Here is a 24,741-nt window from a genome sequence, read left to right on the forward strand (position 1 = left end):
ATTCAGTACAAATTCTCTAAGTACTAACATGCTTACATATTGAGTACAAATTTCCTTACATATCCCCCCTTTGAGACTATCCCCTAGTCTCATTCCAATTATCAAGGCCATCGCAGATAGTCCCCCTGTTTGACCCCGTTCACATGCACATATTTAATCACACTTGTAGGCAACGTGGGGGAGCCGAGTATTTTGGTCAGGGATTAATGTCCCCATTCTAGTCTTATCATGGCCTGTCTAGCAAAAGTCCGAATTTTTAGGTTGCTCCCCCAGATTGCCTGCTCCTAACAGTCATCAGCCAAAAACCTTCCCACCCTTGTCTAGGGAAGGGAAAAAGACTGATTCCTGTGTACAGACTAAGTCTCTTGGTCTCCGTAGGCATCGGTGAGGTTGTAGAACGATCCTCCACTAGTGCAGCTATTTCGCAAACTGACAAGTTTCAATTTCAACCAGGGTCATTGTGAATTCATCCAGCGGGGGCAGTTCAATGTTTCCCCATTCCTTAGTTGTTCCTCCCGAACGTGGGTTGCCTGTTACTTGTGTCACCATTTGTCGCACTGCCAATCTAGCCAGGAGGGATCTCAAGACAGGTAAAAAACAGCAAAATATTAATCCCAGGATGGTTATTGTCATGGCTGTCACAACTCCAGCTTTAGCAAACCAGGCCCCCCATCTCCCTAACATATTGTCCAGCCAATTCCATACCCCATGCCCGAACCCAGCATTCTCCTTCACCTCTCTCCTGAGATTTTTCAGCTTATTCATGGCCTGTGTGAATGACCCCTCTGGGTCAGTGTTATTAGGGATAAATGTGCAACACTGGTCCCCAAACATAACACACACTCCTCCTTTTTCCGCCAGAAGCCAATCTAATGTTTTATTCCCCTACCTCCCCGATTCTGCATCTCTATGCTCTCTACACTCCATTTTCCTTTACTGTGGGTCAAGGAAGTCCCTGAGGGAAATAGTCTCCAAATCCCAGGTGGGGAAAGAGGCCCCTTCCCCTTCCCCACCTCCCTTGGTGCCTTGGCTAACAAGTCCAGGCTGGATACTTGCATCATCAGCCAGCTCATGCACAGAACCACTTTCACCATCCTCCGCTCCTTTTTTTCTGTTTTGGCTCTGTCTCTGTTCCCCAAGATTCCCCCTGTGTAGTTCTACTTCTTCCTCACTGCTACTCAAATCCAGATGATTGATGTTTTCAACCTCCCTTCTCTCCCCTGCCCCTGGTACCGTTCTGGTGCAATGGTTTAAGTGATACCACAATGTACTGCCTTCTACTTGTATCGCCGTGGGAGAAACTTTGGTCACTTCAAACGGTCCCTCTCGCCTCGGTTCGTTCCAACACCTCCGAAACTTCCTGATGTATACTCGATCTCCAGGTTTGATCTGGTGTTCTGCTGCAGGACTCTCCTCTTCCTTGGCTTTTTCCTGTTCAAATATAGTTCTATGTATAATAGTTAATTGCTGTATATACTCTCTTGTGTCCTGATCTAAGCACTCCAATGAGGGGCCCCCTGCCCCCCTGATCTTTGGTACCGGCATTACTCTTCCTGTCATCATTTCGTGCGGACTCAAATGTGTGATTCTGTTTTCCTGACTTCTGTACTGCATTAAAGCCAATGGCAGAGCATCTATCCAGTTTTTCCCTGTCTCGCTGCAAATCTTACTTATTTTAGCCTTAAGAGTTCCGTTTGCCCTCTCCACCATTCCCTGGGACTGAGGACGATACACACATCCAAATTTCTGCTTTATCCGTAATGCTGAGAGAGTCTCTCTCAGCACCCTTCCGATAAAAGCAGACCCATTGTCGGAACTTAATTGCATGGGTATGCCAAACCTTGGGATAATTTCTTTTGACAGGAAGTTAATTACCGTTCCAGATCCTTGATCTTTGGATGGCGTTGCTTCTATCCATCTACTGAATCTGTCAATAATCACCAGCATATATCTTTTCCCTCTTACCACCTTTCCCATATCCACATAATCCATGCATAAGTGTTTGAAGGGTCCTTCGGGAATGGGTATGTGCCCTATTGGGGCAGTAATGCCCTTTCTGATATTATTCTGAGCACACACCTCACACTGACTTAGTATGTAATCAATTGAGTTCTGTAGATATGGGGACCAAAATCCTTCTTTTTTGATCTTTCTGGTCACTTCCCCCCTTGTGCAGTGATCAACCCCATGTGCTTCGCTGATTAGTACGGTTAGTAGCGGTGTGGGTGCTATGATCAACCCCTCCCCATTTCTCCATATTTTATCTTGCTGTCCCTGTAAGGCTCCCCTATCCTTCCACATTGTCTGTTCAGCCACAGAGGCTTCTTTCTGCGCTTGGGCTACATCTTCTAATGTAATTTGGGGTTCGATGTTTCCCTGACCTGGCCCTGGATGCGATCTTGCTATTTCTACCGGGGCTATCGTAGCTTCGGCACATCCTGATGCCTCTTTAGCTGCCTTATCGGCTTTGGAGTTTCCCTGTGTAATGCTATCTGTTCCCTTTTTATGTGCCTGACACTTGATTATAGCTAGTTCTCTTGGATTCATCATGGCCCGTATTAATGTTCTGATTTGACCTTCGTGTAGTATTGGTCCTCCTCCGCTTTTCATAAATCCCCTTTGCCTCCATATTGCCCCAAATAGGTGACAGACCCCGTGGGCATAGGCCGAATCAGTATAAATCTCCACCGCTTCCCCGTTTGCTAACTCACATGCTCTGGTCAATGCCTTAAGCTCCGCCAACTGAGCTGAGCATGGCTGCTCACATTCTTTCGCCTCTATCACCTCAAATGTGTCCCCCTTCTGTTCAACTATTGCATAACCAGCGTGATTTCCTATATGATCCCTATAGCACGAACCATCAACATACAGAGTTCGCTTCCCTTCTGTGTCTAATCTACCAGCCTTCAGGTCTTTCCTCAGTTTCATATACGCTCTTGTCTCTCTGATGCACTCATGCTCCTCTCCCTCATGTGGCAATGGCATATAATCAGCTGGGTCGACCCTATTACACTTCACTATCGTAATGTCAGGGAATGTGGTCAACATTTGAAAGTGATGAATTCTTGACGGCGTCAGGACAAATTTCCCTTTTTCAATCAATTCAGCTACCTTGTGGTATACATGTATGTTTATCGGATACCCCATTGTGACTGTGGCTGCTTTTTCGTATGCCCACCAAGCTGCTGCCAGACCTTGATAGCAAGGAGGATACCCCATTGCTACGTCGTCTAGCTTGGTGCTGTAATATGCTACAGCCTGCCTTCGTTTGCCCTTGCAATTCTCCTGCATTAATACTGCTGTAGCAAACCCTGCTTCTCTGTTACTCACAAATAAGTCAAAAGGTTTGTCATAGGTTGGTAAAGCCAATGCTGGTGCCTGTGCCATTTCTTTCTTTATATTCTCAAATGCTTCTGAAGCATCTTTGTCCCATTTTAGTTTGGCTGTTAATTCTTCACACCCCGCCTCCTTCATTATCTTTCGTAGTGCCTGTGTTTTTTCTGCATAGCTTTCCACCCATTCAGAACTGAATCCTGTCATTCCCAAAAATGTCATCATTTGCCCCACCGTCTGTGGTTTCGGAACTTTTAGTACTGCTTCTATTTGCTGTGAAGCTATCCCCTTGTGCCCTGCTGATATCTCTCTCCCCAAGTATTCTACTTTTTCCTGGCACAACTGCAGCTTTTTCCTGGATACTTTATGACCCCCTTCTGCTAATCTTTCCAATAGTTTTAAACTGTCCTTCCTGCATTGCTCTCTTGTCTCTGCGCATAATAATAAATCATCCACATACTGTATTAATGTTCCTTCCAACTGTACCCCCTCCAAATCTGCCCTCAACACCTGGTTGAATGCATGTGGGGAATGCTTGAATCCTTGGGGCATCCTGTTATACGTGTATTGTTTCCCTTCAAATGTAAATGCAAAGAGATACTGGCTTTCTTGAGCTAGCGGCACGCTAAAAAATGCTGAGCATAGGTCTACTACAGTGAACCATCTGCTTTCAGGCGGTATATTAGTCAACAGGGTGTAGGGGTTGGGAACCTCTACTGGCATGTCTTCCACTACCTCATTTACTGCCCTCAAGTCATGCACCAATCTCCATTTTTCCCCGTCCGCCTTTTTTACCGGTAGCAGTGGTGTGTTACACTTGCTCCGAGTTTCCTTTAATACCCCTGCTTCTATCAGTCCCCTAATTGTTCCTCTAATTCCTTCAATTGCTTCTGCCTTAATCGGATACTGTGGTCTGTAAGGTCCTTGTCGTCCGGTCTTTAGTCTAACTTCCACTGGATTAGCATTTTTAACCCTCCCTACATCAGTGTCCTGTCTGGACCACAACTCCTGTGGGAGGGAATTCAAATCCTTTTCTAAGCTCTCTCTCCACTCCTGCTCCTGCTTCTCAATCTCTGCCTCTATTTTTACCTGTTTTGTTTTCCCAATCATTTTAACATTCACGATTATCTTCAACATTTGTCCATTACTGGACGTCCAAATATCTACGTTTTCTGTCTGAACAAATTCTAATTCCCGTGCCCTCAGTACCATTGGTCCTAGATCTTTTGATCTGTGTCCCGGATTCACTTTTAATGTAACATGTGGTTCCGACCCAGATACAGAGAACCATTTGTTAACCCATTCATTCCTCACAACCGTGAGGGCCGCTCCCTCTGGGCCAACTAAAATACTTTCCGACCTTATCTCCTGTTCTCGTCCTGCCTCCTTTTCCCATTTCTCCTGTATCTCGGGTTTCTGTTCTTCATCAAATATCATTGTGCTGTGTAGTTCTGTCCTTGGCCATTCGGCCTGTGGAATCCAAGTATCTATCAGCTCTCCCCAAACGTCCCATACCTGTTTTTTAACTTGCTCCTCTATGTCTCCCAACCAGTACACATTAACCCCTTCCTTCCCTGGCACTCCGAGTAAATACACTCCCATCAAATCAATTCCTTGTTCTGTACATTCTAATTTTAGTCCTAAACCTAAGATTGCATCTCTTCCTAATAAATTTAATGGCATTCTATCACACACTAATATAGGTACATGAGTAGTTTTGCTTCCAATGGTGACAGGTACCGGCGTTGTCATCTGAGTTAACGTTACTTTCCCCGAGAACCCCACAGTTTTCACAAACTGGTTTGATAATGGTAGGTGATTCGCATATTTTGTTTGTATGCACGTACACGTGGCGCCGGTGTCTATCATCATGGGGACCTCAACCCCTCCTACTCTAACACTAATTATGGGTTCCTGATCTGCTGTATCTGTTATTTGTACGTACTGTCCTACCATTTCAGGGTTCTCAGGGCCCCCCTATAGGGAGCTCTGAAAATTCACAGGTCCCTGCAGCACGGGGGTGTTATTCAACGGCATTTGCGCCATTTGCTGGCCTATCTGCTGCTGGTTTTCTCCCTGCCTGTAAGAGTTCTATGGGCAATTTCTTTGTATATGTCCTGCTTCCCCGCCTCCCCAGCATACGCCTGGAGGGCCAGGCGGCGGTCCCTGCCTTGGAAGCTGCTGATTTCCCTGTCCCTGTCCTCTCTGATTCTGATAGGGTGGCCTACCACCTCCTTGTCCTTTCCCATTTCTATTCCAGTCAGTCTGATTTTGTGAAGCATAAGGGTGTTGATAATTTAAGCCATAGCCTCCTGGGTTCATGGACAGCGGGAAGGCAGAAATGTTATAGGTTATGATGGGCTGGCCTCCATCTCCGTTTCTCCCTAGCATCGGTGCAGGTATTTCCTCTGTCTTTTGGTTCACCACCATCGGTGCTATTTTCTTGAGTGTGGGGTCTTCTTTCACTTTCAGCTTTTCCTTACTTTTAATTTCTTCCAGCTGGGCTTGCAGGAGTTTGCATTGTATCTCCTTCAACTGTTTGTCTGCATTTTTTTCCTCCCTGCGGTGTCTCTCCACTGCATGGGCAACATAATCCACAAACTCTCGGTAGTTTTTCGAATCCAGTCCCACCACTTCTTCCAGTCTTGCCTTAGCTGAAGTCGGCAGGCCTTCTAGGATTGCGGCTCGGAACAGGGAGTTGGTTAGTGGATCTGTTAGAATGTCCCTCTCCGTGTCCCTTTTCCACCTTCTTAATTGGTTTTCTATGTACACGGCCGCATTCTCTTCCTCACCCAACGGTTCCCCTCTCAGAGTTTTTATATCCATCCGATTGGGGTACATATCCCGTAGTGCTTGCCAAATGTCGTGGCGGTATGGGTCCATTAGTGTTCCATCCACATCCGGGTCATAGGCTGCAGTCGGGATGCCAGCACGTCTCATTACTTCAGCCATTTGGTCCATTCCCAGCACTTTTGTCAGGAGAGCTTTGATATCACCCAGCGCCATCCTCTTTCCCACCATTCCAGCCTCCAGCTGTCCAATCCACCTTCCGGCTCCGTCCAAAATATTGGGTAATTCGTTAATTAAATTGGGCAAGTCCTGACCTGACCAAGGGATATATTGCAGTCTGCCACCCTTCAGAATCACCGGGAACACCCCTTTCTGCCTTCGTTCCTCGGCTGGATATTTTACAGTTTGATATCTTTTCCGCATTGATTTTCTTCGTCCCCTTAACACTGACTGTCTCTCCTCCTCTGCACTACTTTCTTCTGTCCCTCCGTCCATCCCTTCCTCTATTCTTTCTCTCTCTGGGTGCTTCCATGTCCACCCTTCTATTTTCTGAATTTTTTTATCCCCACTCCACTTCTTAGTGGAAGTGACTACTTGTTCAATTAGTCCAGCTAACTGATGTATTAACAATACTGCTATTTTCTTTGTTTGGTTTCTTTTTTCTAACTCTCTAATCTGTGATTCTGACGTTTCAATTCTCTCCTTGTCGTCAGCCCAATTTTTTTTTTTACCCAAGACTGAGATGTGTTCAATTAATCCAGTTTAAACCTGTTTAATTAATTCAAACTAAGAGAATTCCAATTATCTTAGTTCCGTCCTTTTTTTTTCCCAATCATTTCCATTGTTGATCTAGTGGGTGAAATGGATCCCACCCCTAGGTCGCTCTTATCACAGTCCGGTGATACCTATCAGGGGTGATCAGTCCCCTCCGTACCACCGCTTACACTCGTGGGCTTACACCCTTAAGCTCACACTATTAAGCCGGCTTTCCCTTCTACTCCGGCGATCTCTCAGACAGATTCTTTCTTACTCTCATCTGAACATCACATCCCAGGCATCCTTTTCTAGCCTTTACACTCACTTCAAACTTCTGAGCTTCGCATAGGGGGCTACCCCTCTTAACAACTGGTCTAAGGCTGGGTGTAAAGACAGACACCTCCTTATTTGCACGTGCTCAGCTCAGACCTCTCACACACTCTCACACTCTTTCATCACAGATGAGCACCTACTGTACTTTGATTCACTCCCTTAAATTCGGTAATCTATTCCGGAGCTCCGGTTGTGGCCATTCAACCGGACCCGTAAACAGATCCCAGGCTTCAGCACCAATTCTTGTAGGTAAAGATACCTCTGAGACTAATTGTGAGTCAAAGTACAGCAGTTTATTTAACAAAAGCCTGATTCAGAAAATCCAAAATAAGATTTATTTTTATCACCTTTAAATATCCTCACTAAATCAAGACCCTTGCACATTCTTGCAATTCTGGTACAATAAAACAAAACATCACTTGGAACACAGATGCACAAAGAAATACTGAAAGCATTCTAATGTGCAATCTACATGTTTAATTATTTCTACAGCTCTGCCTTTGTAACCAACACAGGCAAGTACAAAATCAAATCTACTGTGTGCCTAAATGGTTAACTCTCCTTACAACTTTAAGATGCAATGTAATGCCACCTTTCCCACTTGGCAGAATTCAAATCTCTGTCTGATCCCTACCTAATTTATTAAACTTAAAGCAATTCACTTTGATTGGCTATATCTATTACATCACCTGAGGGTCTCAATTACACAGTTACACCCTCTCTCTCTCTCTCTCTCTCTCTGTACCATACAGAGTCAGCCTGCTTGTCTCTTTTTTTAACCCTTTACTGGTGGGAGCTCACTGGCCTCTAATAAATTTGATGGGTGTCTCATGTCGTGACAAATCCCCTTCTCTCTCAAACAGTCATATAGTCATGCACAATTCCAAATACATAACTGCTATTAGCGTTCACCCCGCACCTCAGTAAAAGCCTATGTCAGGGTTCCCAGTTCCACTGACATACTTCTCTCTACTCTTTCTGCTCCCTCATCACATAACCTCCCCCTAGTTTTAACTACCGTATTAGGTAAGAGAGCAATCTCTCACAGATCTCTCTCCCTCTCGGTTGACGTCTTTTCCCCGAGGTCCTGGGTAGGTTCGGACTGGCAGGCCTTCCTACACTTACTCTCCTTGGGCAAGTCGTAACCTGGAATCCCGCTCCAAACCGCTTGACTTAACCTAGTTGCATCGATTAGCGTTCGGTTCTTTTTGCGTCGCACTTTTTACCCACTCACAGACAATACAGTATTCGCAGCGCGCTTTGCATGCAAAACTCTACCCTTCAGATTAGACTCAGTCTCTCAAAGTATTTTCCCCAATTTAATTTTACCTTTGCAGGATATTCTTTGGGTTGGGGAGATCCAGGACCAGCAGAGAGCCGGGTGCGCTGGGCCTCGAGATCCCTTTTTCCGACAACAAGGATTTACATGCAATATAAGTCTGCTTACCCTGCTGTCAGAATGCCGGCTTTGGGATGTCCAGCCCCAGTCGGACCACTGTCTCCGCTACTCCTTCCAGATGCTAGTTTCTGGGCGGTCTCCCACAGCACCCTGCTCGCAGCGCCAATTTTGTCGTGGTTCCCCAAGACGACAACTTATTTAACCCGATTGAAACAGAGAGTCTGAGTTGTAATCCTCCAAGCAATGGACTTTATTTCCAGTACAACAGAAATAAAGCCGGGATGTCCGGAACACTCCATCGAGCCATCGGCTTACAGTCTTTTTAAGCACATTTCAGCTCCATACCTCAAGATCCTTATCTCGCTTTTACGACCCACTGACCCTGTATCTGTCTTGCTTGAGATTGATCACCCCCTGTTTCCTCTCTTTTCTTCTTGAAACCATGGTGGTTATATCCCTTGCTTTTATCTTTACGACTCTGCTTGTACACTAATAGTGGTTTAGCTGACTTAGGCCGAATGTGAAGAAAACATGCTCACTTTATTACTTTCTTTTTATTACGGTCAATCTCAAGCTGGACAGCTGGGTTGTGTCCTTTGTCCCCTAAGGGACTATTGGTTGCATTTGCTAGTAAGTAACTGCTATACTGCTGCTCTGGGCCTCCTGCTTTGATCACATTTGCTACACTTGATTATATTAGGTTACAAATCAGCTATACTTGATTACCCATCCTACCCATCCTAATTCTACTTCAAGGAAGACATTCTAATACTATCCTTGCTTCCATATTTCATATCCAGTTTAGGCACAATTATTCAGTACAAATTCTCTAAGTACTAACATGCTTACATATTGAGTACAAATTTCCTTACACAATCACATTGTATCTCTGAGCTTCTGACATGGAATCAAGAGGGGAGCTAAGATTGAGATTTGAAAACCTAGAGGGAAGCCAAAATTACAGAACGAGAAACGCACAAATGCTCAAACTTGCTAAAAGCTACCGAAATAAAGCAAACACAAGCCAGAAGCAGCAAGAAAATCACTTCATGGGTTAAAAATGGCTGTAAATTTTCTTCTCCCTGCTCCAGTCAAAATGAAAGTCATTACGTGACAGAGCAGGCAGATTTTCCACTTACAATGGCAAAACTATGAGATTGCAATGTAATTAATTAATAAGCCAAAGCTAATAAGAATAACTCTACCTTTTACACTGTTGGGGAGTGATGCTCCAAATTGTATTCCATCCCAATTGCCGGCTGTTAGCGATGGAAATGTGGGAAAGGTTGGGTAGGACTGGAGGGTCTTAATGACATTACTGTTACTAGAGAGGTGGTGCTTGACAGACTGGAGGGGCTGATTGTGGACAAGTCCCCAGGACCGGATGGAATGCATCCGAGGGTTCTGAAAGAAATGGCGGAGGTTATAGTGGATGCCTTGGTGGTTATTTTCCAGACGTCGCTGGATTCCGGGGAAGTGCCGGAAGATTGGAAAACGGCTAATGTTACGCTGTTGTTTAAGAAGGGTGCCAGGCAAAAGGCGGGGAATTATAGGCTGGTTAGATTAACGTCTGTGGTAGGTAAAATGTTAGAATCCGTCATTAAGGAGGAAATTGCGAGGCATCTTGAAGGGAATTGCTTGATAGGGCAGACGCAACACGGTTTCATTAAAGGGAAGTCATGTCTGACAAATTTACTGGAGTTCTATGAGGATGTGTCTAGGGCAGTGGATAGAGGAGAGCCGGTGGATGTGGTCTTTCTGGATTTTCAGAAGGCGTTTGACAAGGTACCTCACAAGAGGTTATTGCAGAAGGTCAGGGGACATGGAGTTGGGGGTAGGGTGTTAGCGTGGATAGAGGATTGGTTGTCAAATAGGAGGCAGAGAGTGGGGGTCAATGGGTGCTATTCGGATTGGCGGTTGGTGACTAGTGGGGTGCCCCAGGGGTCGGTGCTGGGGCCTCAGCTATTTACCATTTATATAGATGATCTGGAGGAGGGAACCGAGTGTAGGGTGTCGAAATTTGCTGATGACACCAAGATTGGGGGAACGGCAAATTGTGCGGAGGGTGTGGAGAGTCTGCAGAAGGATCTAGATAGGCTGGGCGAATGGGCCAGGAAATGGCAAATGGAATTTAATGTTGGCAAGTGTGAGGTGGTCCACTTTGGTAGGAAGAATGGTAGGAAGGACTATTACTTACGTGGCGAAAAACTGCAGCAGGCGACGGTGCAGAGGGACCTCGGGGTCCTTGTGCATGAGTCGCAAAAACCCAGCTTGCAGGTGCAGCAGGTGGTCAGGAAGGCGAATGGGATGCTGGCCTTCATAGCGAGGGGGATTGAATATAAAAGTAGGGAGGTCTTGCTGCAGCTGTATAGGGCATTGGTGAGGCCGCAGCTGGAGTACTGTGTGCAGTCTTGGGCGCCGCACCTGCGCAAAGATATTTTGGCCTTGGAGGGAGTGCAGAGGAGTTTTACTAGGCTGATACCGGAGTTGGGGGGGTTGAGCTATGAGGAGAGGCTGAATAAACTAGGCTTGTACTCATTAGAGTTTAGAAGAATGAGGGGAGATCTCATTGAGACGTATAAGATGATGAATGGGATGGATAGGATAGAGGTGGAGAGACTCTTCCCGCTCAAAAAAGACAGTAGGACTAGGGGGCACAGCCTCAAGATAAAGGGGAGGCGGTTTAGAACGGAGTTGAGGAGGAACTTCTTCACTCAAAGGGTGGTGAATCTCTGGAATTCTCTGCCCGTTGAAGTGGTGGAGGCTGCCTCGCTAAATATTTTTAAGAAGCGGGTTGATGGGTTCTTGATAAGAGAGGGGATTAAGGGTTATGGGGAGAGGGCAGGAAAGTGGAACTGAGCCACGACAGATCAGCCATGATCTTGTTGAATGGCGGGGCAGGCTCGAAGGGCTAGATGGCCCACTCCTGCTCCTATTTCTTATGTTCTTATGTTCTTATAAGTAGCAGTAGGCAACTTCAAAACAGCAAAGTACTTTTCAGTTCCTCTTTTGTATAAATATTGCAATTAGGAATAATGGGGTGATTTGAGATGCATTTAAGTATGAAAGGAAAGTGTGAGCTAACTATATGTTCAGTAAAACCATTAAGCTGTCAATCAAATGAAAGTTAAAAGGACTGAACTGTAATTGAATGGAAACAAAGGCTTTTAAAACATTGGAAGGTATTTCAAAGGCTGTTGGCTTTCTATGAAGGCTCAGAGAGTTGAAATAAATGCTGTGTGAAAACAATGAGGCCAAGTGCACAACTTTGGAAAAGGGAATTCCCTCTTTAGTGAAAGTGACAGACTTTTTTCAGTCAGATGACTTGAAAGGGATCTTCTCACATCTGCAGCTCCTGGAGAGAGAATGGAGTGATGAGGTGATTTTGGAAGCATCCAGGGGACATAGAGATTGAAGTGACTAGGGAACTTAAAAGCTTTTCAAGGAAAGAGAAAATAATTATTATCTTCTACAAATATGTGAAGAGTAAAAGGATGAGAAGTGAAGGGATAGGAGCTATAAAAGGTGAAGGGGGAAAAGTCTGTGTGGAACCAGAAGAAATGGCAGAGGTGCTTAATGAGTACTTTGCCTCGGTATTCACGGTGGAAAGTGATCTGGGAGGTTGTACTACAGGTTACAGAAAGAGGATGTGTTGGAATTTTTAAATTCTATCAAGATAGTTAAGTCGCCGGGACCAGATGGGATGTACCACAGGTTACTGTGGGAGGTGAGGGAAGTGATTGCAGAGCCTCTGGCGATGATCTTTGCGTCGTCGATGGAGACGGCAGAGGTTCCGGAGGATTGGAGGATTGCGGATGTGGTTTCTATTTTCAAGAAAGGGAACAGGGATAGCCCGGGAAATTAGCCACCGGTGAGTCTGACCTCAGTGGCTGGTAAGTTGATGGAGAGGATTCTGAGGGAAAGGATTTATGAGCATTTAGAGAAGTTTAGTATGATCAGAAATAGTCAGCATGGCTTTGTCAAGGGTAGGTCGTGCCTTGCGAGCCTAGTTGAGTTCTTTGAAAATGTGACTGAACACATTGACGAAGGAAGAGCGGTGAACGTGGTTTACATGGACTTCAGCAAGGCGTTTGATAAAGTTCCCCCATGCAAGACTTCTTGAGAAGGTGAAAGGGCATGAGATCCAAGGGGCTTTGGCCTTGTGGATCCAGAACTGGCTTGCCTGCAGAAGGCAGAGAGTCGTTGCAGATGGATCTTTTTCTTCATGGAGGTCGGTCACCTGTGGAGTGCCCCTGGGATCTGTTCTAGGACCCTTCCTGTTTGTCATTTTCATAAATGACCTGGATGAGGAAGTGGAGGGATGGGTTAGTAGGTTCGCCGATGACACGAATGTTGGTGGTGTTGTGGATAGTCTGGAGGGATGTTAGAAGTTGCAGTGTGACATAGATAGGATGCAAGACTGGGCAGAGAAGTGGCAGATGGACTTCAATGCGGATAAATGTGTAGTGGTCCATTTTGGCAGGTCCAATGGGATGAAGGAGTACAATATCAAGGGTAGGAGTCTTTGCAGTGTTGAGGAGCAGAAGGACCTTGGGGTCCGGGTCCACAGGACTCTTAAATCGGCCTTGCAGGTGGAGGATGTGGTCAAGAAGGCGTATGGTGTACTGGCCTTCATTAATTGAGGGATTGAGTTTACGAGTCGGGATGTAATGTTGCAACTTTATAAGACCCTTGTCAGACCCCACTTGGAGTACTGTCCGTAGTTCTGGTCGCCTCACTACAAGAAGGATGTGGAAGCTATTGAGAGGGTGCAGAGGAGATTTACAAGGATGTTGCCTGGATTGGGAGGCATGCCTTATGAAGATAGGTTGAGGGAGCTAGGTCTCTTCTCCCTGGAGAGATGGAGGTTGAGAGGCGACCTGATAGAGGTTTATAAAATGTTGAGAGGTATAGATAGGGTGGATTCTAGGAGGCTATTTCCCAGGGCTGAAATGGTCGCAATGAGAGGACACAGGTTTAAGGTGCCGGGGAGCAGGTTCAGAGGAGATGTTAGGGGTAAGTTTTTCACTGAGAGGGTGGTGAGTGAGTGGGATTGGCTTCTGTTGGTGGTGGTGGAGGCGAACTCACTGGGGTCTTTTAAAAGACTTCTGGATGAGTACATGGGATTTAATGGGATTGGGAGTTATAGATAGTTCGATGGCCTGGTAGGTATGGATATGATCGGCGCAACTTGTGGGCCGAAGGGCCTGTTTGTGCTGTAGTGTTCTATGTTCTATCTTCAGAATGATTTCTGAAATCACCATACTGAAATTGAAAAACATCTTTCCCAGAGTCAAGGCCCCCGCCCGCCGTCGTCCCCCCCCCCCCCCCCCAACTGGGAGAGTGGTGAGGTCAGCAAGGTTCCACCCAACTCCCGGGATCCTTGGGGGAACCCCCCCTCTGCAGTCTGGCTGTGGCAGAGGGGCACATGGACACAGTACCTCCCTCCTTGACCACCACCACCCCGCACCCCCCCCTCCCCCCCATTGGTCGTGACCAATGTGAGTTCACATTGGTCACGACCAAGACCTAAGCCTACCAGGTGCAGTTCCCACTGCAAAGATGGGTAAATAGTGGAAGGCCATTGAATGGGTTTTCCAGCTTGCTAATGAGATTACAATGAAAACTGCGGGTGGGAACACAATCTGGGCTGGCAGGCTGCGTGAATCCCAAATACATTCATGCCTGGTAGGAATCCCGCTTTAGGCTTTGCGCTCCACTCAGGGCGTTCAGTATTCCTGCCAGCAGGAATTATATGGAATGACTAGGCTCTTTTCTGCAGGAAAGAGAAGGTTGAGGGGGTACCTGATAGAGGTCTTCAAAATAATGTCTACCCCAACAACTTCAATGATAATATGTTTCCACTTGTGGAGAAGTACAAAATTATAGGTTCTAAACATAGTCACTTACAAATATGGTAAGGAATTCAGGAGAAACTTCTTGATATAGAGAGTGGTTAGAATCAAATGAGGCAATTGAGGAGAGAATGGACATTTACACAAAGATGAAAGAAATAGAAAAAATTAAGATAGGGTAGATGAAGAAGTGTAAGCAGAGACTTGTGTGGAACACGGGCAGTGGTGCAGAGCAATGGGTTGAATATCCTGTTTCTTTGCTGTAAACTAGATATAATTCTGTGCAAATTCCATCTTTGAGTTTTTCAATCTGTGGCATAATTCACATAATCTCCTGGCTTCTACCTCCCACTTCCATCTTTATGGTCTCCTGGCTCTTTGGTTCTCTAATTCTGAGTTCAGGCAACTTTAATTTCACATATCTTAGTTCGGCATCTAGGATCCCTTTGCTGTTTCACTGAGATTAAGCTTTAGGCTGCCACAGCAACACAAAAATCGCTCTATCTATTTATGTACCAGAACAACAGCTGCCATGGTTGCTTTCTGTTCATCAAAGCTTTACTTGCTGCTACTTTATTGTAGCAAATTAAACATAAGAATCAGAAAATTTAGCCAAATCAATTTTGTAAACTTTCATAATTGTTTGAAAATGGTCTCAGGCACTGTTGCAACAAGTGTGGTATCTGGAGCCATAGGTAAAACAATCTGGTTACTGACAGTTATCAGCATCACTTCCCATTTAAAAAAAACACATTTAAATGGGAAATGATGTTCATAACTGTCAGTGTGGGTGACTAATTTGTGCACCGTGACAGTATAATTTACCTTATGGCAGTGGAAAACTCTTCATAAGAAGCAAGTTCTTATTATTTTGCACTGCCGCCATACTCATTATTCTATTTATCATCCATTTCAAGAGTACTTTTCTTCCAGGCAAGAGAACAAGTAAGCATATAACATGCTCATAGGTGGTTTGTTTTTTTTAAAATTGCCACTTATATAAGGTTCAAGTTGATTTACCCGCTGATTTCTTTTTTTCCCTTGCATTCCCCTGGCTTTTGTTTAGTGCCATCCTTGAGAAATGAATTCAGTTCATTTGGCTGGAAATCAGTTACACATCTGGCATGACTAGAGTCAAAACTTGTTATGAAGTACCATCTGTTTTTCTATTAATACAGAGAGACAGGCTGAGGCAGCTCAAAAAAATGCACTTCAAATGCATAGACAATTTTTTGGCACAGATAAATATCTAGGCCAGAAACTGGAGATTTAATTAAAATTTAATTTTTAACTGCTGTCTACTTTCTAGGAACTGTGCATGCTAAGAAATTTGAAAGTATTAGATGTGGCTGGAAATCAATTACATATTTTCCCATCAAAGGTCAGTGCTGTTTTCTTTCATCAATTTCTGTTGTGTTTAAACTTTTAACCTTTATTCCCTGAGACAGTCAGCTACGAACCTTGACTCTTAATTTATTTAGCCTTTTCACTTTTATTGTGAACTAAATTAATAACTCTTTTTTGCATAACAGATGTGGCATAACTGAAACATCTCAATTTAAGATTTTACGTTCTGCTGTCTGCCATTTCTCTTAGCATAGCAGGGTTAAAATTTTGTTGTACTATTACATTGGTGATTGATAGAAGTGCTGTGTATATGCACCCATGCTGTTCGTTGCACAACTGCTGCTCCCCACTATGAACATGGAAATAGTCCTGTAGTCATTTTCAATATGCATATGAAACTTATAATAATTGAAAACCAACATTTTAACTGAGTACAAGCATTAGAGAAAATTCTATGTATGAAATTTGTTGAATTTTGTAGACTTATTTTCTGTTACATTTATCACTCAAATATCCATAGAAACAGAAACTGAAAAATATAAAGCTTGACTAGAAACACAGGTCCCAAAATTCTGAATCCTATGACCTGCTGCTTGGTGTGGTGGGTGAACTTTCAGACAACAAAGACAAGTACAGCACAGGAACAGGCCCTTTGGCCCTCCAAGCCCGTGCTGATCGTGATGCCCTAACAAAACTAAAAAAAATTTTTCTGCCTGTACTCGGTCCGTATCCCTCTATTCCCTCCCTATTCATGTATCCATCCAAATGCCTCTGAAATGTTGCTAATGTGCCTGCTTCCATTGCCACCTCTGACAGCCATTCCAGGCACCTACCATTCTGTGTGGAAAAACTTCCCCTGCATATCTTTCTTAAACTTTCCCACTCGCACCTTGAACCTGTTCCGCCTTGTAATTGACGCTTCCACCCTGGAAGGAAACCTCTGACTTTCCACCCTGTCTATGCCCCTCATAATTTTGTAGACCTCTATCAGGTCTCCTCTCGGCCTCTGTCTTTTCAGTGAAAACCACCCTGTTGCCCCAGTGCTAATTTAGCTCACCCCGTGATTTGAGGTGAAATTTAGTATTGCTGGGGATGACAAATGTGAGAGTTCCATGATCAATTGACTCACTCTGTCTGTGTGTTGTAGACAATTCTTTTGGCACAGATAAATATCCAAGCCAAAAATTGGAGATTTAATTAAAATTTAACTTCATTTATGCTTCTTGTCAGATCGATCACTGAGTGTCACAAATTGTAATTGATAGGGTGTTTCATTTTCATGAAGACAAAAATAATCTAATAGTGGATATATATAATATGGGAGGAGCAAGTGAAATAATTTTTAACTGCTGTCAATAAATGCTGGCCGGCCAACGAATTTTAAAAAAAATCCGCAGCACCCCCTTTCAGATCTCCTCTTTAAGCCTCTTACCCTGAATTATGCATTATATTTTTTTCCCCTTTACAAATTTACTAATAAATTCACCAAATAATCACAGGAATGTCCTCATAAAATTACGCTCATTTTTGCACTGTAAGCAGGGCCCGGGACAGAAATCATGGGCCTTGGTGCTTTTTCTGTTCCTGGGTCCCTTATTCCTTCCTCCAGTGTTGCAATGGCCTAATGGTATCATCTCTAGACTATTAATCTAGAAACTCAGCTAATTTGCTGGTGATCCGGGTTCGAGTCCTGCCATGGCAGATGATGGAATTTGAATTAAATAAAATGTACCTGGAATTAAGAATCTACTGGTGACCATAAACCCATTGTCAATTGTTGGAAAAAACCCATCTGGTTCACTAATGTCCTTTAAGGAAGGAAATCTGTTGTTCTTACCTGGTATGGTATACATGTAGCACCAGAGCCACTGCAACGTAGTTGATTCTCAACTGTCCTTCGACAACTAGGGATGGGCAATAAATGCAGGCCAGTGAATCAATGAAAAAAACACACACCCACCCTCTCACAGATCCCACTTTACCCTTTACTCTAAATCATGCATGATATTTTTTCCCCTTTACAGATTCACTGATCAATTCACCGAATAATCACAGAAATGTTCGAGTAAAATTATGCCCATTTTTACCATCTGATTGCAAATATTGTCCAATATTTTTTCATCACAGGTCATTAATGTTAAGAATAGCAATAATATACAATTTTAGTTTGCGTGTGCCTTATAGGTGACCCCACCATGACTATCAAAGAAACCAGAAATTTTTTGTTTTTGTGCAGTGTTGTTAATTTGACGACCTTCCCCCTTTTACTTTAACCTCCCTAGACCTCCCTCAAATCTCACCCCCAATCTCCTCTGTAACCTCGCCCTGCACCCTTTAACCTCCATTCTAACTTTACCCAAAAACCCCTCAAATTTCTTCAACCCCCAGCCAGGTTGGTGCTCAGGTCAGCACTGCTAGCGAGAATCACATTTCCCAGGTATTTTCTGCTCATGTCACCATTCTCACTGACAGCTAATATGGGCTGAAAAACACTCCTAATTTTTTTTAATTCTTTCTGCCAAATGGACAATTTCTCATTTTCCCAACTTAACCAATTTATATCTTTTTGTAGCTTCCTTGTATCCTCCTCATAACTGTTAAATATTGTTGTGGTTGCATAATTGCTTTGAGAGCAGGTCACATGATTCGATCATGAGGTCATTGTGTGTTTCACAGGCTTTTGTTTTTGTTCCATTTTGTGTTCTATGAAGAGAATATCTCTTTCAATAAAACTTGTGTGTTAGTTTGAATCTCTGTGTGCAAACCACATCTTTTTCATTTTGTGTAAAACCCACAACCACTAAAATACTTAGGGCATTACAAAAAGAAAATTGGTGAAGAGGCAGGATTTTCTTTCATCAAAAATATCAAGAAATTATCTCAAATAGAAAAAAATACTGTTGGTCCTCACACTTTGAATATTAGAAGACAGGGAAAATTAACAACAGGATTAAAGCACCACTGAGGGAAAGCCAAGTAAGAAAAAAAATTGAAGATATGTGTGGTTTTCAGAGAGAGTTTTTCCAGTCAGAGAAGGGTGAGATTCCAAGCACAATGTGGCATATTTGAAAAGAAGGGATCTCTGCTTGGGGCTGCTTAAGAAAAAAGTGGATCAAGTCAATATCTCCAGTGAAAAAGAGGAGCAGGGAAGACAATAAAAAAAAGTATTAAGTAGTCTTGAGCTGCTATTGCCTGCAAAAGAAATGGTGGGTCAATTAGGATCCATGGGTCCTTTCAGTGAATAAAATGAATCATGGAGTTCCTATGCAGAGTGCTTTCAGTACTTAGTATAAGAGAAAAATACAAATGAGTTGCTGGTGTCAGCGTTTCTCACTACAATAGAAAGTAAAATCTTCAATTTGTTCTGGTGTTTGGTTCATCCAGCAAAACCAGAACTTATGATGACTTGACAAAGATCCTTAGAATTCTCCATGGAATTGTTCAGGTTTCACCGTAGGAATCAAGTGGAAGATGAAAGCATTGCTCACCTTGTTGCAACCTTAAAAGGGCCTGGCACATCATTGTGGATTTATGATTGTGTTTTCCAAAATGAGACTACACAAAGAAGTCTGCTTACTGAATATACTTTGACTATAAAGACAGCTGTAGAAATGTCAGTGTTGATGGAACTGGCTGTGAAGCAGGCTTCATAATTTGGCACAGGAAAGATCTCAATTTGTGAACTGTCCATAAGAAGGCAAAACAGAAATAAGCATATCACAGATGTGCAAAAATGGGCCATTCAATGAAAACAGAAGCAAAGATGGTCACAATAAAAATTGTGGCAAAATGGATCGCATTACAAAAGCTTGGTGGGCTAGATCAGCTTTTCCTGAGAAAATATTCAGAAGAAGAATCTGGGTGCCTTCAAGAAGAACAAGTTGCATTCTACAAGAAGAATTTACAACATGGAAGAAAAAACTGCAAACTGTCCAGAAATATGAAGTGTTCCAACTGAACAAGCAAGAGTGGTGCTATATGCAAATTGTTGCAAGGTTGAAAAAGAATTAGTATGATTTGTTAATATTGATGTGTAAAGCTGATTATAATGAGTGACTGGGCTACCCCATCAATCAGATCATGAAACCAGACGATTTTGTTTGTATTTGTGGTGATTTGAAACAACAACTGTAAATCTAGTGTTGAGTGCTGATCAATATCCGCTTCCTTTAATTGAAGATTTGTTTTCTGCATTATAACATAGGCAGAAATTCAGCAAGATTGATCTTACACGGTCAAATTTACAGACAAATGTAGTCACTGAATTTCAACCATTGCTTACCATTTATACTTAAAGGTTCTTTTTCATTATAAAAGATTGCCTTTTGCCAAAGTTGTCAAGTAATTGACAATTTGTGAAATATCATTGGGGTCATCTCAGAATTATGCAGGCACCTGAATCATTATTTCTGTATGTAAATACCCAGATGCATTTAATTTGTGTGCTAATTCAAGCCTTGTAACATTGGTCTGCTTCATTGGTACTTCTCTTTGGTTTTTGAACAATAAAATATTCAGTTACTGAGGAAAAATCTGAGCTGAAAAATGATATGGTTGGAATCTTACCACCGTTCATGCCAGCTGGATTTTCCCATCCCGCCACAGTAAATGGAGATTTAACTGGCTGCCAAATTCTCTGACTTCACTGCAGCAGGAGTGTGGACTGAATGGCAGGCAAGTAAGATTGTGCTCTTTAAGATATAATTTGAATAATTAAATGATTCAGTTGTTTCTTTTATTTATTTTCAATATAGATTCTTTAGACAATTCAGGATTACTTGTTTTCATAATTCTGCAAGTTTCTTATTTGGAATATTTTTAGTTGCATATCTTGCTTTTGATCATACCTTCCCTACTTCTTCAGTTCTGATTTTCTACTGTTTCTTTGACATGTTTTGTCAAATTATTCAGATAAAAGTTTGAAACACAAAATATGTGTGACAACTGACACCAAGACTTTTAAAGTATTATAAATGCAGCAAACCATTACACATGCTAACTAAAGATAATTTTTATTTTGTACTTTTTATTGTGAAGTTACTGGATCTTAAACTTGAAGAATTCTACTATGAGCAGAATCCTCTACTGGAAAAAAACCTTATTTTGTCAACACAACAAAATGAAGTTTTATCTCTCCAGGTAACTATTCAAGATTAGTTCGGATATTTCTGTCAAAAAAGATGACGGTTATGGGGGCGGTTCATACATTTAGAAGGATTGTAAAACTAACAAGCCAATCCCCACCTCATCAGAGATCTACAAGAAACAAGTTCAACAGCTGTTAATTTGTCCCTGAGCTATTTCTTAGTCGGAACATTTCTTGAATGAATATTTTGATTTCTGCTGAGAGTATATGATTCATATGATAAAGTGACATAAAGGACGTGATTTTCCCAAAATAAATTAAGCGCTTAATGGGCAGGAAAACAGGAGGTACTTGGGAGCAATTGGGCACGCGGCTATCTACTGGTTTACTAGGAGACCAGTTGATACAGCCCCCGGATCACCGGCCTTTCAATGGCAAGTCCCGACCTCCGAGAGCCAGCCCTGACTTCTGATGGCCAGCCCCAATCCCCGATCCCACACCAGCCCCTAGCCCACAATGCAGAGTTCCCCTTTTCCCTTCCCTCCTACCTCCCCTGGTCTGGCTTTGCTCCTGTTTGCCCCACCCCCTCTGATTTCACTCCTTCAGCAGTGCCAGTGTGACAAGCTGAGAGTGCCAGGATGGCACTGACCAAGGAGGACTAAGTCTCTGCTCTCGACCTCCCAGGAGGCTTCAACGGTCTCTGATCCTACCAGTGAGGCCATCACGTCAGGAACCAGTGCTGGGCATCATCTATGATCCATGCTGGTGTGGACCTCCACAGGCTTGGTCGGAAATTGAAGTGAGCCCTGACGGTACCATCCTGGGCTTGCTAAATTAATTTAAATTAGGCAAAGAGAATTTAAATTGGCTTCCAAGGCTGATCCTGTCATAAAAAAATGACTTGGGAAGATTGTGATTGGCTAGACGCTGGTTGTGATTCCCATTTTGGCCTGTCATTGACACTTCCCACTCTGCTGCGCTTCTTGACCAACATAGTGGGATGGGAAAATCATGTCCAAAGTTTATTAGGTATGCCCCTTGTAGACTAACGGTGCATAAAAATCACGAGGTAAACTTGTTAATTTGAATAGTGTAAGCTCTTTATTTGAGATGTGCACTGAATCACAGCCAGCAGAATCCCACACTGGGCTGAGCTAATGGTCAACAGGTCATCTGACCTGCATTCTTAAAGGGACAGTCCACACTCCAAAGCCCAACATACAATATATCTACGTATGTCACAAAATCTCCATCACATTGATCTCCAGTCAAAAGAAAACAAAGCTCATAAACAATATAGCAGACTTTCTCCTTGTTGAAAGAATGATAAACCACAATTTGGGTGAACTCCATTTTCTTCATATCGTATCATGGAATCTTTAATGGATGAAGCCTATATTTAACACCACTAAAGCATGGCACTTGCAACAATGCTGCTCCACAACAGTACTAGATTAAAATTTCAGCCGAGATTACAAACTATATTTAATGAATGAGTGCACCCAATGCAAGGTTTTGCATGCCTAAAAAACTTGTGCCCATTAACATTAAAAAAAACCAGCAAGCTGCAAAGATGAGTTATAAAATGCTTTAGTAAATTAAGAAAAATGTAAATTCCAAAAATCTGAATAAGAACTAAAATAAAATGCTGTAAATATATTGCAACTGTAAAGAGAGCATCCAGGTTATGTTCTTGGTGTAATAAACATTTACACGTTTGAAAATTGTGATCTGTGTTTTCTCTTTACAGATGCTGACTGACTTGTGTATTTCCAACATGTTCTGTTGTAAAATGTTTTCATGGTTAATGTTGGTGGTTGCTGAACTTATTCATATGTCTTGAATATTCACCTGCTTCTTGTTATACATGAAAATAATTAATAAAGAGCATTATGTGATTTCTGTGAAAAGACTACATTTCCAGCTACAGAAATCAAAATGCTGTGTGTTAAATTCCTCAAACAACAAACCTCAACTTGAGCAGTGAGTGTAAAATTTTACATTTTCACTTTAGAACTGAGTGCTAAACAATGTTGTTCTTCTGAATAGCTTTTATTGTGTTTATTGAAGGAACTCAGTTCAACTTCTGTTACAAATTAAATACATTTCCTGGAATCTGGAGTTGTTTTTTGGTCTGCATTCAGAGAATGATTGAACTCTACTAGTTCACCTCAGTATCCCATGTGTAGACATGGCTTTAGTAACCATTTTGGCTATGATCTAGCAACATACACCGCTGATGTTGTTGGATTTTTGTTTTGAAGCAATAAAAATATAATTTTGAAGTTGTAACCTTTTGAATACTGAATTGTAAGTATAGGGTTTACAGGAGAACATGAAATAAATGATGAGTAAAATGGGCTAAAGATTAGTTTGCACCCTTTTTTGGATGCAGGTCCAGGTTCATGACCTGCCTGCAGCTGTTGAAGTTTGCGCTGTCACCTAATTTAAGAGATTGTAATGTGCAGCGAGAGATTACCCGTGTTGCTGATGGAAGCACACACAATAGGATCCTACTAGGGCTCCACTATAGGAAAGATGTGAGAGTTCTTGAGACAGTGTAGAGGAGATTTACCAGAATGGGTCCAGACTTACGAAATGTTAGCTACAAGGTTAGATTGGAGCAAAAGAAGTCGAACGGAGATTTGATAAAGATATCACAAGATTAAAACATGTTTAGATAAGATAGACAAAGGTTCCCCTTAGCTGTTAGTACTAGAACTAAGGGATATAGATTTAATGTTTATGGCAAACGGTGCAGGGGAGTGGAGAATGTGGAAAAGTAATGTTTAATGCAGCGAATGGTACTGACCTTGAATTGCTGCTTACAAAGGTGACGGAAGCAAGTTGATTGACTATTTCAAAAGGAAGTTGGATGAGTATTTGAGGGATTCTCGTTTTTAGATTCTTGCGATATTTTGCACCCAGGTTGCCATTTGCGCTCTCGGAAAACGTGAATGCAAATCACAGCAATTGCAAATTGTTTTACATTTCTGACTTTGTACAGTAAAGTTGATTTTCTTTTGCTCAAAAAGTGTTGAGGTCTTGTGGCTTTATTCTCTTAGCAAATAATTGGGATCTCAAACTTTATCTATTTTAAACAAAAGGTTACTTGTCCTTAGCCAGATTGTACAAAAACTTGGTCCTGGATCATAACACCTGAATCTGGAATATGGCTCATAACTCCTCTGAGGATCCATAAACTATGAGACATGGTAAATTTGGGACACTGTATGAAAATAGTGGGGCTTAGAAATTATATACCCCAACAATAGAGCTGGCCAGGTTGGAAGTACAAAGTACAGGCTTGTTACCAGCATCCTTATCACACATTAACAAAAATTGGGCGGCACTGGAAACAGGAGCAGCAATCACATAAGTGGGTCCCATCTGCCATTTTTAAATGGCTCTGGAGCCCTTTTTTGGCCTTTTCCCAAGACTTCACTACTTGGAGCCAATGCATCACAGCGCCTTTACTGCTTGGAGCCTCTCTCTGCTCTTCTCCCCAGTGGTTTCTCGCCATGATGGTTCATCCCTGTGGTCATGTCACAGTGGTGATCTCCTTCCAGTGGCTCCTTCCCCAGTTATTTCTCTCCCTCAGACCTCTCCTTATCCTTTCTCCCCTGAGTTCCCTTTACCACTTTGGGATCTCTCCCTGTCCTATCCTCTTACCCAGGGCTCCTCTTGTTATGGCACATTACACCTTGGTCTGTGATCTGGCGCACTGGGCACCTGTCCCAAAGGACTCACAACGTTAAACTATGTATGTGCAGACAGATCCCAAATCACGCATGTGCATAAACTCTGTGCCAACTCATTACATCTTCCACCCCCTCCCCCCC

General features: G+C 42.8%; 1 protein-coding gene across 2 annotated transcripts in view; it reads left to right on the top strand.

The window, feature by feature from the left end:
* The window catches only part of lrrc69 (leucine rich repeat containing 69), a 77,391-nt gene that overhangs the window by 35,625 nt on the left and 17,025 nt on the right, over positions 1-24,741 (top strand). For both annotated transcript variants that reach the window (XM_080194395.1, XM_080194396.1), the window contains exons 5-6: positions 15,776-15,847; positions 20,851-20,952. In XM_080194395.1, coding sequence (XP_080050521.1) covers positions 15,776-15,847; positions 20,851-20,952 — 174 coding nt within the window. The remainder of the gene's footprint in view (positions 1-15,775; positions 15,848-20,850; positions 20,953-24,741) is intronic.

The sequence above is a fragment of the Carcharhinus amblyrhynchos genome, chromosome 8, assembly GCF_965287045.1.
Source record: "Carcharhinus amblyrhynchos chromosome 8, sCarAmb.v2.hapA, whole genome shotgun sequence".
NCBI classification, from domain to species: domain Eukaryota; kingdom Metazoa; phylum Chordata; class Chondrichthyes; order Carcharhiniformes; family Carcharhinidae; genus Carcharhinus; species Carcharhinus amblyrhynchos.